General features: G+C 42.4%; 1 protein-coding gene across 1 annotated transcript in view; it reads left to right on the plus strand.

Annotated features, from left to right (window-relative positions):
- The window catches only part of dlc1 (DLC1 Rho GTPase activating protein), an 83,482-nt gene that overhangs the window by 52,104 nt on the left and 16,417 nt on the right, over window positions 1–14,961 (plus strand). The window contains exons 6-7 of the mRNA XM_086119407.1: window positions 12,996–13,067; window positions 14,379–14,460. Of these exons, the coding sequence (XP_085975533.1) occupies window positions 12,996–13,067; window positions 14,379–14,460 (154 nt within the window). The remainder of the gene's footprint in view (window positions 1–12,995; window positions 13,068–14,378; window positions 14,461–14,961) is intronic.

The following is a 14,961-nucleotide window of genomic DNA, read 5'->3' on the forward strand; positions in this document are numbered from 1 at the left end:
TGTGATTGTGGTCAGTCCATCAAAGCCCGGAGAGGGTGTCGGCAAGGCATTTGGGCCACTGTCTACCTCACACTTTCTTTGTTTGTGTGTACTTTTTGCTTTGTGTATCTTTGTCTGGGTGTGTGTTGATGTGGTGACTTCAGCATCACTGTTGTGTGCTTGGAAGCATCGCTCACTCCCCCCCCCCCCCCCCCCATCACTCCCGTAGAGGACAAATCTACTATGGAGATTCCTGTTCTTCGAAGCACCAACACACACACGTAAACTCTCACGGAAGTTAAAGTCGCCATCTGAGATGTTGTCACTGAAAGTTGCAAGACTCATTCGTTTGCATTACATTTACACAGAAAATTAGTGATATTCTGGTATAGTTGCATGTACAAATACGCATCAGGTGTCCTACAGGAGGCTCAACTTTGACGGAGTCAAAACTCTTTTATCTCTTTAGTGAGTCGTTGACACGGCCTTGGGAGTGTGTGTGAGGGGGAGGGGGGGGGGGGGGTGCGTGTGTGTTTATTGGACTGACATGTTGGTCCACTGACCCTCACTTGGCCTCCTTGTTTTGGGTTACAAAAGGAGAATCCACCCCAAAGGTGAGCCAGAAGGAGGGCTGAAATATTGGAAGGTCCATGGGGGGTAGTTTAGCATTTTTCTTATTCTACTTTTCTGCCTTTCACGTTCCATCTATTTTCTGCACAGTAATCTGCAAGTCTAGAAGGTCCGTGTTCATGCTTGTTTTCCTCCTCCAGACGCTTCTTCTGTGTCAGGGGTCAGAGGTGGCACCGTCGAGGTTCCAACCTACAGCTGCCACTGCACTCAGCAGCAATGAGATACAATTAAAGATACCTGTATTTAATGTTGATTTAACACCTGGGATCTCAACACTTTGTACATCCTTTGTTCATTTGCTTGACAGTGGCCACTTCCAAGACAGTGGACTGGAAAGAACACAAATTGTGAAAATTACTTTCCAGGATGCTAACTATTTTGTTGAAATCTAGAATCTGTGTTTCCAATGGGAGATAATGGAAATGAAAAAATAACACTGGTAAACAGCAAATATTAATCAAAGATGGTTTTATGTGTCCCTAAACATATTATGGATGCTGTTTTCAAAAATGCCTTTTTTTAACGCATCAGGTTTTTCAGATGTTTTGATTTTTTTGTTTTTAAATCTGTCCTATAAAAGCTGGTGCAATGCGGATTTTACCATGCATTGTAAATGATAGCTATGAATAAAAAAAATAATGATTCACCTTTTGTAGAATCAAACCCAAAAAGTCATGAGTGTTACTACATAAATTACAAAATTGGGTATATTATTGTGATTATTATTTGGACTTAACTGCAGCATTTGATACAGTGGATCACAGTATTATGCTGACTCGTTTGCAGCACTTGGTGGGTATTGGCGGCAGTGCTGTTGAGTGGTTTAGGTCCTATTTAGCTGACAGAACCTTTTGTGTCAGCCTTGGCTGCTCTGAGTCACGCATTGCTCCCCTGTCATGTGGTGTTCCACAGGGCTCAATTCTGGGGTCTCTGTTGTTCTCGGTGTATCTGCTCCCATTGGGTTCCATCTTAAGGAAACATGGTATTCCCTTCCACTGCTATGCAGATGACTGCCAGATCTATGTCCCACTGAGCAAGAAAGACGCCTTCTCATTAAGGCCACTCCTATCCTGTCTGGAAGAAATCAAAACCTGGATGGCACAAAATGTCTTGAAATTCAATGAAAAGAAGACAGAGGTGATATTGTTTGGTCCCAGTGGCCCTTGTACATCCCATCCTGTAGACTTTGGCCCCCTGTCTCCTTATCTTAAGTCAACAGTCTCAAACTTGGGCCTTAAACTGGACAGTGATTTCAAACTTGATCGGCAAATTGGTGCCGTTGTTAAATCCAGCTTCTTTCACCTTAGACAGCTGGCCAAAATAAAACCTCTCCTCTCACATGAACACTTTGAGACAGTAATTCATGCCTTTGTCACATCCCGGCTCGATTACTGCAATGCCCTTTACTTTGGAGTCAGCCAGTCCTCCATTAAGCGCCTTCAGCTGGTCCAGAATGCCGCTGCTTGCCTCTTGACTGGTACTCGTAAGAGGGAGCACATAACTCCTACTCTGGCATCCCTTCACTGGCTCCCCATACATTTTAGAGTTATTTTCAAGATCCTCTTATTTGTTTTCAAATCTCTGAATAATCTTGCGCCACCTTACCTCTCTGAGCTCATCCGCCCCTACACACCTGCCCGGCGCCTCAGGTCTGCGGACCAGACCTTATTAGAAGTACCAAGAACTAAACTGAGGCTCAGAAGTGATCGAGCCTTTTCTGTTGCTGGTCCCTCTCTCTGGAATGACCTCCCACTGAACATTCGGCAAGCCTCCTCGCAGCCCATCTTCAAAACCCTCCTCAAAACTCACTTGTATTCTTTGGCATTCGACTCAGCATGACTTAGATTTGTTCTTGGTTTTACTGTTTGGTGCTTTCTACCGTCTTTATTACCGATTTGTCTTACTGTTTATTGTGCATGTTAAATTGCTCCATGTACAGCACTTTGTATGCAGTGATGGCTGTTTGAAAGTGCTCTATAAATACAGTTGACTTGACTTGACTTGATTATATTATATTTATATTGAGACAACCTGATATGCTAGAGAAAAAAAAATCCTTCAACTTGCATCACTGATTTAAAAAAATAGTAAAAATTTGTTGACCTGTGTAATCTGTTGCAAGGTCACCATCTCAAATCCTGAATTAAAAATTCATGTTCTTAAAAGGGGAGTTAGCAGTTTTTAGCCTGACTTGGATTGTCCAAAGCATTCATCTGAGCTCCACTAGCCCAAACTAGCAGGTCAACGTTAGTTGACCTGCTAGTTTGGGCAGGTTAGTAATAGACTCAAAACTATGTTGGAAGCCACATATCGATAACGTAAAAAGAAAAATAGCCAAAACCGTAGGGATCCTCTACAAAACCAAGGAAGTGCTAAATAAGAGATCTTTGTACACATTATACACTTCATTATTATTACCATATATGACCTACTGTGTGGAAATATGGGGAAATGCCTGCAAAACAAACACACTCCCTATTCTCAACCTACAAAAAAAAGCAATTCGAATTATTAATAGATCAAAATATACGGAACCCACAAATCCACTATTTATCAAATTAAATACGATGAAATTTTATGACCTGGTTGACTTTAAAATCGCCCAATTAATGTACAAAGCACACAATAACCTGCTCTGCCAAAACATTCAGAAGTTTTTCGAAATTCGAGAAAGCAGCTATGATTTAAGAGGTACCAACTTATTCAAAAAACTCAAAACAAGAACAAACATCAAGCAAAGAAGTGTATCTATCAAAGGTGTTAATCTGTGGAATAATCTCGAAACGGACCTGAAAATGAGTAAATCGCTTGCTGAGTTCAAAAACAAATTCAAAAAAATAGTACAAACAACCTACATCAATCAGAGTTAAAATGATAAATTCAAAACATTAAATATAATGATAAATCAGAACTAAGTTGATAAATAGAGAAAGGTATATAAATATCCATTATGAATACAAGAGAAAATTGACACAAGAGTGTCAGGGTGTGGAAGTATATAATCCCGATACAAACCAAAAGTTGTAAAAATATCACGGTTAAGGGTAAAGTATGAGCCTTAATGGAGACTTCTTTCTTCTTACTTTTTTCTTTTCTGATTGATATAAAAATGATTTATTAGATACAATCACATAACGGGGTAGGACTAGATAAGTTTTTTACTTCTTCCTACTCCCTTGAACATAATAACTGTGTTGTATGAAGATTGATTTCTTTCTTTTTTTATCTACCTTATTTTCTGTCAAATTATTACTGTATATATGTTGTATGTTCAATAAACAAACCAAAAAAAAAAAAAAAAAAAAAACGTGAGGCTGTGTGCAAATGGCCAGATTGTGCCTGAGAGTGCATGTTAAATGATTGGCACCTCATCGGTCACACCTTCTGTTTCTTGACAGGTTGATCTTTGTCGGGCACGTATGTGCCTTAAAAAAATAAAACCGCAAACTCCCCCTTTAAGAAACATTTTGACATTCTTTACTGTAATACAAGTGTAAGAAGGCGTTACTCACCCTACACTTTGATGACCGAATGATGGACATGGTGACAGACCAAGATAACTACTTGTGCTTGGGAAGTGAGTCATTTCAGATAAAGACATCAATAACATGACACACGTTCTTGTACATTCCGTTCCTCTTCTCTTCTACCTTTACTTAATACCGCTCCCACTATAGCTAGGACGTGTAACCCTTTTTTTTTTAATTGTTTGTCCTCTTGTATTTCCTACGTCTCTACACAGGTGTCCTTACTGTGTTTGGAATAACAAAAACACCAAAAAAAGTGAAACATGCACACGCATTAACCTGTTTGATGCCTCCAAACATGAAGTCTGTCAAGAAGTCTTGTGATACATTCAGGAGTTTTGTGCACAGCAATGATTTATGCTTTTCGAGACAACTGCAAATTGTAGTTTAACTGTGATGGTGATGATGAACTAGGATTGAAAGATGATACAGTAGGGCTACTTGTTCATGCTGTTATTGTGCATTTCTCACTGCAAAACAGACAAGCTTTTCAGCTCCCGCCGCTATCATTTCTAAGCAGGCTTGGTTGAGCCATGGCAAGTTGAGGGGAGATCTAAAGTCTACATTTGGTTGCTGGGTGGTCGTGTTTTGGAGCTCGAGGATTTGGCCTTGTTCAGTAATCTCTCGTCATCTCTCATTCCTCTCTTTGCTCATTCTCTGTGCCCTTCTCCTGCACCAGCCTTAGCTCACAGACACAACTATATCCTTCCCTCACTTTTTAAAAAAATAGAAACAATAATATCCCCCCCCACCTCTCTCCCTCTCTCTCTCTCTCTATCCCTCTTTCTTCTCTTTATATATACCGGTATATATATAAAATTCAAGGATTCCATTGGGTTTGCCCTCATCCTTTCCTTCCAGGACAAAATAAATCTGAGACACACTGAAAATGCATGTCCTTGAGGATGGGGTGGGGTGGGGGGGCATGCAAGGGGTGGATACTGGGAAAGGCTGTTTTGAATCAGACCAGTTAAAATGAATCCTATGCACCCCCCCCCCCCCTACAAACACGCATAGTCTCATCTGTTAAAATCTGAAACATATGAGGAGCCAACGTATTCCTCGTCCATGTGACTCATTGGTCATAAATTATGTGAAATGATGTGGCCCTTCACCACCTGTGTTGTTGGGGGAAATTTCAGGTTTCACTCATACAATATGAAAATGCACTTTTTTATTCGTGTTCAGTTTACACTTACATCTGCAATTTGTTAAGTATGCTTCACCCACACGCACGCACACACACACACACACACACACGCACGCACACACAGATTCCAGAGATAAACTTGTGAATTATTTGCTATGAAACTGCCCACAAACCAGTTGGATGTCATATTGGCCCAATCTATAACAATTGCAATAACAATAACACAATTCAGGCACATACAATTTGGACATAATTTAAATGGATTTTTCAGTCTTTTTGGGGTTCTGTGCTCTACTAAGGGCCATTCTACCAGTAATTCTTTTCCACGAAACAAAGGTATGGTTATGATTGCACTTATGTTTGTCAGCTTGTTTGTTTGCAAAATAACTCATGAAGTTGTGTTAGGCAGCTACAGTATGTAGATTGTATTGGACGTTTATACCAGACTTTGAAAACATTTCATTTAATTTAAAATACCATTTCTGGGAAGCTAAGCAGTGCAAATGTACAGCGTTCCCGTACAAAATGACATTGCCAAGTACTGGCATCCATATGATAGGGTTACCATACATTTTTGCAGGTCCATAAAATATTTTTTTCACAACGTTGTGACTAGTGGTTTTAGGCTTCAGGGTGCCAGTTCTAATGTTAAAAGGTAAATGAATTTAATCGGGCCCAAAAGCATGGTTCGTTAGACACTGTACATTTAAGATCAATGTACCTTTTTAAGATCATGGTTTCACTCATAATTGGTAGCTTACGAGTGAACAAACTGTCCAAAAAAATGGCTTACCTTTTGAGTAAATAGAGACTGAAGGGAAATGTTGGAAATGAAAAATCAACAATTAACATATTTTCATTTTTGGAAAGTGTAACATGTTTCTCAGACAAGTGCAACATTAACTGTTTGACAATTGTGAATTATTATTATATAAAACCACGAATAATGGGAAACCAAATCTTTGCCCCATCATAATTATTTCTTTCTTATTTAAGCATCTTGTGATTCCGATTTTTATGATGAGCTACCTTTGAACTGAAGTTGAAGGAAATACTGTGGCAAGCTTTCAATTGGCACATAAAATAATTTGGATTGGCGGATCTGGCCTTGAATTTGACACATGTAATTTTGATGCTTCACTGAACCCAATGGGAGGAATTGAACCCGCATTGGGAGGAAGCTGCAGTTTAGAGAACTCTCAACCTCTCAAACCTCTCAACTGTGAGGCATAAGTCCTATCCACTAGGAAAGTGTGCTGAACTTTTTTCTTTTTTTTACTTGTGGAAACATAAGTGATCCTATTCCTCTGTGTGTTGCGCCAGTGCTCGTGTTGTACGTGCGTCAAGCGCTCAGAGGTTGGCCTCCGTGCACAAAGGAACGCCTCTCCCGCTCTAATAAGATGCCAACTGGACCTCGCCGCCTCCCCGGAGAGCTGCATGAAACTTTCAATTTTATAGCAGCACTTACACATATTGTTTTGGAAAAACTCATTTGGAGCCCGGGGTCGGCGGAGGATTGGAGACAGTGTGCCGTGACGCGCCAGGATGACAGTGAGCCCCATTTAAGTCCAGTAAAACCCGCTGGCAGCGAGCTGCTCCAAGCCATCTTCTACATCAGGTGGAGCGCAACAGCGGGGTGGGTGGCTGTGGGTGGAGCCACGGCACAGTTGGCCATTCCAAAAGCTTGAATCACTCCTCTCGCCATTCACATTCCTGCCGTGGACGCTTCCACGCAAGCCGCGCTCGGCATCTGAAGAAGTTTGCGGACTACGTTATTTCGCGACCAAATCGAATAATAACCATGGATTTATTGTGCCCGGCACGGATCAGACTACATTTGCTGCCGAATTTCTAGTGGGACTTCTGTCCGGATTTATCATGAGGGCTTCGATGTAACTGAGGATCCAAAAGTCGTCGCTTGTCGGAACACAGACGGAGTTTTTTTTTTTTAATGCTAAAGACACGCCGAAAATGATGCTAACACGTAAGTTCTTTTTTCTTTCAATTTTGACACACACGCGCGCGCACACATCAATATCACACATCGAAGTACACTTTTTAATTCTCTGAGACTTAAAGACGTTTGTATTCTGAAGATGTAATTTGACTTCAAACTGTTGGTCCCACTTACACATTTTTGCTCACAAATCTCTGTCCATCTCACTGTAGAAGTCAGTATGGTTTGCCTGTTGATTTATTGGGTCAAACTATCACAATTAGTATTGTCACTTGGTACAAATAAAATATACTGCATTAATACAGAATGTCCATTTTTGTGCACCTGGAGTGGGGATGACTGATCCCTCGGCTGTGATCTGTATTCGAGTCACAACCAAAAAGAACTGCTGTAGTTTTCTCTTTCAGACTGACTATGCATCACGACCATCCTTGTCACATCATTTTATGTCTAGTAAAGGCACACAGTATATTCAAGTGCCCTTGCCTTTTGCCCCAAAGCCCCTTTTGCTCATGAGGGGTGATGAGATGAGGCTGTACAAAATCCTCTTTTCAGCTGTGTTTCCAGGCTCAACTAGATTTGTGTGCTTTGGCGCTTAAGACAGTTTTTTTAAACCTCCTGCACATGCTTTCTTATCAGATATCTCGGTCTTTGGACAAGATACAAAAAGCAGCAGGCTTCAGTTCTAACCACTAGGAGCAGGCTCCAACACACTTGTAGACATCACGGCATCACCGCGCAAAACCATGGCATTGTTTACAATACTAACAATGAGTGATCTAGCTGTCGAATGTTTCACAAACCTGAAGTCAGGTTTTGGGCTGGATGTCAGTGTGATTTAGTGACAAAGAGAGAAATAAAGTGAAGGAAACCTGCTGCATCTTCTCTGCTTTGTGAAACAGGAAGTGAGCTGAGGCCTTATCTGCAGGATTTCACATCCAGCTGGCGCACGGCTCACATCCCGTGAGAAGACACACATGTGCATTAATGCTGTCACCTCTTTGCTGAAGAAAGCACTGTTTTGGCGTCGCAAGGCAAATGTATCAAGTGGGTCCTGGTTAGGTAGGCTCCCATCTGGCTGTGGAAAGCTTAACATTACCGGTAGTTTGAATACGCATGGTCACCTGATCCCCGGCTTTAGACCCTCTGTGTGAGCATAAATCTATCATCGAGGGAGCACAGTGTCCATTGGTATTAACCACCAATGATCTACGCAGCTGTGCCTATGCATGCATGCTTGCATGTGTCTCAAACTGAGAAGGACCATACTTGTAGCTTTGTTATTTTATGCATGTGTGGTTGTGGGGGCATCGCTTGAGGCAAGCCAGATGGTGATAGTGCGGCCACTGTCTCAATCAGCGAGCAGCAGCCAGCTTTTCTCATGGTGCACCAGCTGTCTCAAACATGGCATAACTCGATACCCACTCAGAAAAAAAAAAAAAAACATATGCCATCGACCATTTTTGCATTCCAGAACAGCACTGGAGTGAATTTTTATAATTTTTATATTTCGTCATCAACTCCCAACCACCTCATTCTATGTGCTGTCAACAAATGGCATAAATTCTTCTGCAATTGACTTTTCTTGCCATTTCAATCATCATCCATCCTATGATTGGAGCCATTCTTTGAGGACAGCAATGTGTCTAGCTAAACACAATGTACCATACTTGGAGGTGTACACCAACCAAAGCTTTCAGAACAGTCGGACCATAGAAATACTGCATTTAATGTCAACACCATCTTGTTTGTGACGAACAGAATCATAACTTCATGTCAAGGTATATCTCCTTGTTGGTAGCTTTTGAGCCGCATCTCATTTATCACCTCTCCTGTCTCGACCCACTTTGCAACTCCCTCAGAAGAGCTTCTCAGTCCCGCTTGATAAGAACCCCCCTGACTGCATTTTGGGGTCGTGTCGCTTTTGGCGCTGCAAGGTCTACAAGCGATTAGGTTATTGCAGATAAGCCTCATGACAGTTGTTAGTCGAGCATTCTTTTCAATCTGCCAACTTCAAAGCCTCAGCCACGGTGATAACTGTATTCGGGCTCATGACCTGCAGTCTTGGTTGTCTGCAGTCGAGCCTTTGAGGTGGGAGGCAGCATCCTTTGTTTGTGAGCCGCTGAACAAAGTCCCACTGGATCTGAGCATTCCGAATTGGCCAAGCAAGACCCCGTGGCCTCCTGTGATGGAAGGGAAATCTGGCCGGCAATTGTGAGAATTTCCTGCCACAGGAAAAGAAAAGAAGAGAAGGGGTGAGCGCAGTTGAAATGAACCCGAGGAGAAGAGGCGTTGAGAGTACAGAAAAGAAAAGGAACGAAAATACCGCAACGGTTAATTTTAGAATTGGCCAAGAAGTAGCTGGGGAGCCGCAATTGTAACTCACTGGTTATTCTCAAGCAGTTGAGTGGGAAAATTCACTGGAGGTTTTAATGTAATTCCTATTAGCACCAGCATGGTTCTCATTAGTCATGCACTGAGAGTCACTCACATCGCTCCTCCCTGCTTCTTTTTCCCGGTACAGTATTGTCACAGTTTTTTAACGACATACAGAGTTCTCTTGGTGAACTCCGTATCTCGTTCTCTTACACTGGATATAAGAGTTTAGACATCATTTCTTCAGGGCAGGCAAATTCAAATTTATTCAGCGATAGAATGTCGGCAAAAACGATGGAGAAAATGTCTCAGTGATAAAAGGAGAGGGTGACCATTTGCAGTCAGGAAACTGCTCGCTGTTGTTGCCTCATGTTCCTCCTTGAGCTCCAAGGCTGAAGTCGACTAGGTCAAACTGACACAGGGCTGACAAAGTACTTGTCAACTGAGCAGTGTTTTAGATTCCCTTGATCCTCCACGTGTTCTTTCATTCCTCATTCATCCTTAAAAGCGGTTGTCACTCCATAAACAAGCTAAAGACGAAGAGGAATTTGTCCTGAATGTGCACCGAAGGAATTCTGTGGTCAGTTTGTCTCATAACTTTCCCATGATACATAGTCATTTCCCTGCTGCTTTTGGCCTTGAGTCTGTAGGTCTGGTCCGTGTGCTTTCATGTGTTGTACTTCCGTCATCCTGGCACCTGTCGTCAAATGCAAAGTTGTTATCGAGATTCAGAATGTTTCTATTTCTACCGGTAAAACGGTGCTGTAAAACATTTATGGCTTAACAGCCATCGCGACCGTGAGGACGTTTGGTGTGTACACACAATCCCAGAAGCCATTGTTTGCCTTGGCTGCCTCCCCACCTATTATCTAGCCAGGAACAAACGAAGGCAGGGCCTTACAGACTGGTGGTCAGCGGCCACTGCAGCGCCACTCGGCTCTCTTCCTGTGAGGGAAGCAGGAAGGGGAAGTGAGGTCGTTCCCTGGCGACGGCAAAGGAATTGGGACGGACAGTGTGGAAGACCAAAAAAAGTAAATAAGAATAAAATCGAACGAAACAACCTGATTTCATTGTGGAAGCAGGGCTGGGTTGGGGTTGCAATTCTGCTAACATTTGGATGATTTAGCGAAGGTTTATTGTTGGCATGTTTGTGCCAGATTCATCATGACATACTGTATCTGCTTCCTGTTGCAAACCAAACAAAGAAAACTATTCCTATTGAGTCAATGAATGAATGAAAATCTAGGACTATTATTGTCTGAATAATTGTGACTGCTGTTGTAGTATTTTGTCTTTGAGGCGCACCAAAATGCACTGCAGTCAATTTGCCCAGCAGTCGACACATGGGCTGTGTCATCCGATAGCCCTTCTCCTAAGCCACTTATTGGATCTCATATTCTTTTCGGGGGAGATTTGGGGGTTGAAACCTAACCATGTGTTTGCAGGCATTTGCATTTTAATAGCTCTACTGTCTTTACACTGGTTTGTCTTTAAACAGGAGGATGGACCTTGCAAACACACACACACACACACACACACACACACACACACACACACACACACACATACACACACACCGAACACAGAAGAAAACTCCAGAATTCCAGATCCTTTCAAATATTTCATATTTTCCTTCTTCTTTTATTTGCTCAAATTAAGCCTGTCGATGCAGACACACGTGCTCACATAGCCACAGACACGCTTTGCACAATGGCTGTGACAACTCATTTGGTCAAATCAAATGGGTGTTAAACATACTTTTTATTGGCAAACATGGGTGCGTGCCCGTGTCAGACTCGTTGCTTCAAGAGCTGCCAGGCCCCTGCTGAGGGGAAGAGTAGACCCTGCGTTGATCGTGTCACGCCTTGTTGTTAGTGAGTTTGTCTGCCGTCTGGGCTTGCTGTTGGTATGTAAATGAATATATAGATATGGTATATAGAGACTGGAGGCTTTATAGCAGCAGCAGCAGCGGTCTTATGATCCCCATGTGTCAACCATATTTTTCCTTACAGCATGAAAAGTCAGCTGTTAGTCACATTATTACAACACATTCAATTTCACTAATGCCTGTTATCCACGTCACCCATCTTGAATAGCGGAATTGTGTTGAAGATGTTCTCCTGTAATCGCTATAAACATTTGTTATGACTGGATTGTGAAAGTATAAATTCATGGTTCAAAGGTTACCCGGTTTGGGGCTCTTACAAGGAGCAAATTCACACTTTGGCAGATGTTCTTTGATATCTTACTGTATACTATTCATTTTCAGGTCATACAGTCCCACTTTCATCTGGGATCTTTACTGCCATCCCTTCCTGCCTTTGTAACACTCGTTTTGTTGACAAGTGTTTCTCATGACCGTGCTACATTCGTGCTTGCTGTCACAACACGTCAGACAGGACCCTGTCTGTCTTCTGTCTACAAAAAACACTTACTGCATGTGTGTGTGTGTGTGGGGGGGGGGGGGGTTGAGGGGAGGGTAGTCAACTGAGGAGACAGAAGTGTGGGCAACCATTTGGCATATATCAGCTAAATGGCGTTCGCATGTAAATGAGATGCTTGCTACTGTTGTCCCCCATTTGTACCGTTTACTCAACTCAACCTCAACTGTATTTACTTTAAATGCGAGCTACAACACTTTGAGAGATGGTAGCCTACTGCTGAGAAATAAATAAAAATCTAACTATCATGTGTTTGTGATTGTGAGACTGTATAGGTCTTGAAGCCTGTCTATGATAACGTCTATTATGATTACATGATATTAATTACGAGTCAATAGGAACATGGTCAAAACAGACCTTTGCACTGTTTGAGAGTTTGAGATGAAAAAAAACATCAACGTATCGGCTAAAGAGCTTAAGTGGCACACTCTTGTTGTGTGTGTGTGTGTGGGGGGGGGGGGGGGGTCAGCACAGTTTGGATGCTTTTGAGCTCCAGCTTTGAAACCATGTGAGAGGCGAATGACCAAGTGTGAGATCGCTAATGGGGTCAACAGGTTCAAATTTGGTAAGCTGCAAATGTGTGTGGAATTGCATGTCCACCCATCCATCCATTTTCGATAAACTAGCCGGAGCTTTACCTGAGCAGACTTCGGACTTCACTTTCATTGGTAGCGTAGTGGTTCATGCAGCTCGTCCATGCTCAGTTCTCGGTTGAAAGCCCTTCGTGATCAGTCTCTTATCGATGACTCAATAAAATGCAAACAATTACATTGGACTTTGTGATGATAAAATTTGTGTCATGCAGTTGTCTTCAAATGCTCTTCACCTGTCATTTTTATTTATAATCAGTATGTGTGTGGTATGAATCAGATTTATTTATGAGTTGTGTTGCTCAATCTAACAAGCTCGTGGGTTTTTTTTTTCTTCTTCTGCAGAGATTGAAGCCAAAGAGGCCTGTACCTGGCTCCGAGCAGCAGGCTTCCCACAGTATGCCCAGCTCTATGAAGGTCAGTATCGTCCGACTGATGGTCGTGAGAGATAAGTTGCAATTTTGAAGTTGCAATTGTGAGAATTCTGTTTTTTTTTTTTTTTTTTTAAGTAACTCAAACAAAACTTCAAGCCTAAGTATGACTGGTTGTCTGAGTTCTCAGACTGACCTAATTGTATTAGATTTAATCGAGATCAAAGGAGTGCACATTTGGTTTAATTTTGCATGACATTTGACCAAACTGAGAGTAGAAGCTTTTCTATTACTTCGGCTAATGTAATTACCGGTACCCTTTTTTGGGGGGAATTATGCATATTTGTGTGCATTTTGGTGCATACCTCCCACAGGGAAAACATTCCTGATGAGTGGGGGGGGGGGGGGGGTAGCACCAGTGTTCACCTATTTTTATATCAGCGCAGCCAGAGATGCCTGTGTTCCAAACAGGAACTTAATTTGGACCGTATATTAAACAATAATACAACTCTGAGCACTTTAGTACGGCACACCTTAGGCCTTCGCTCATGTAACTGCAAGTCAAAGTTTTATTTGTCAGCAGCTCTTAGTTCATTCCCACTTAACCGTGAAAGGTTTTCTATTGGACCAAACGGCTCTTTGTTGTTTGTCCGTGATGTGACTATTTTTTATACACCTGTGTGGAGTGAATTGGAGACAAATTGAAAACCACCAATCCATCACTTTGCAGGCTTCACAACTTCGCCCGCTACACACAGTTAGGAATGTGTGCGGATGAGATGACACATTTTCTTCTCTTGTATCCATCTCTATTGTCCTTACTGTCAAGACGATTGCCCCTCTAAAGATAAGCAAACTGATCGGCCTCTGTCAGTACAGAAAGCTCAAAGTGCTGGTATTCCCTCAATAGTGTTGCCTTATCATCACTCCCCTCAGGGTTTGGATGGAAGATTCCCATTCGGGGTTGGGCCGGAACATTCCAACAAGCGCTTGAATGTTAGCCTAGCACCTTCTGTCAGTGTCTCAGTGTCGGACCTGTGTGCACGCACTTGCGCGGTGATTTGCTGTTAATGAGGTTGACTGGAGAACACAAAGAATCGGTCGGAAGTAGGAGCTCCAAGCTGCGGCGGAGTGCCTATTGTCATTCTTCAATCAATCGCTCAGTGCTCCACATCTCCCCCCCGCCTGCTGCCTCTGAAAGCCGCAGCTGGGTTTGTTTGGTCGGATAAGATGCCACTTCCTCTTGGAGCTTTTTATGCCGGCTGCATGGGGGACAAGCGGGGACGGAAGACCTCGGTGGGTGTTTGAGTGTGTGTTGTTGAGTTTGATCTCAACTCATTGACCCTTCTCCCTTCAGATGCCCAGTTTCCCATTGACATCTCCTCAGTCACCAGGGACCACGACTTCCTTGATCGAGATGCCACTGAGGCTCTCTGCAGGTGGGACTCGTGCTAATACTAGTCCTTTCTCCTTCCTCTGATGTTATGATCCATTCCTGCTGCTTCCACTGCCTCTGTTCTGTAATTATCTTTCGGTGCTACCCAAATGAAACCATGAGGGTATGACTTCAAGAGAAAGCATGTTTGGGAAGTTGCTGAGGGGATGAAAGAATGGCACGATCAGTAGATTGCTCTCATTTACTGTTACCCCGTTACTCTTTTGTATTGTGATTCTAAGCATTGGGGCTATATCAGGCTTACTTTGTTCCACACTGTGAAAAAATAAAATGTGTCTGTTTCATATTTCTCGCGAAATGCATTTGTTTTTTTATTTTAACAGACAATATGTACCAAGATGTCTTTTTACCTTCACTTTGACCAGATATCACATTTTTTCACCATTTCACTTATCTTATCAATATAAACTGAATAATAGTTGTTTATTTATGCTGAGGTGACTATGCATTTACTGTATATGCTTTTCACAGTCATAACAGCCCT

The sequence above is a fragment of the Hippocampus guttulatus genome, chromosome 9 (genome assembly GCF_054856545.1).
Source record: "Hippocampus guttulatus isolate MCC_2025c chromosome 9, RoL_Hgut_1.0, whole genome shotgun sequence".
Taxonomy (NCBI): Eukaryota; Metazoa; Chordata; class Actinopteri; order Syngnathiformes; family Syngnathidae; genus Hippocampus; species Hippocampus guttulatus.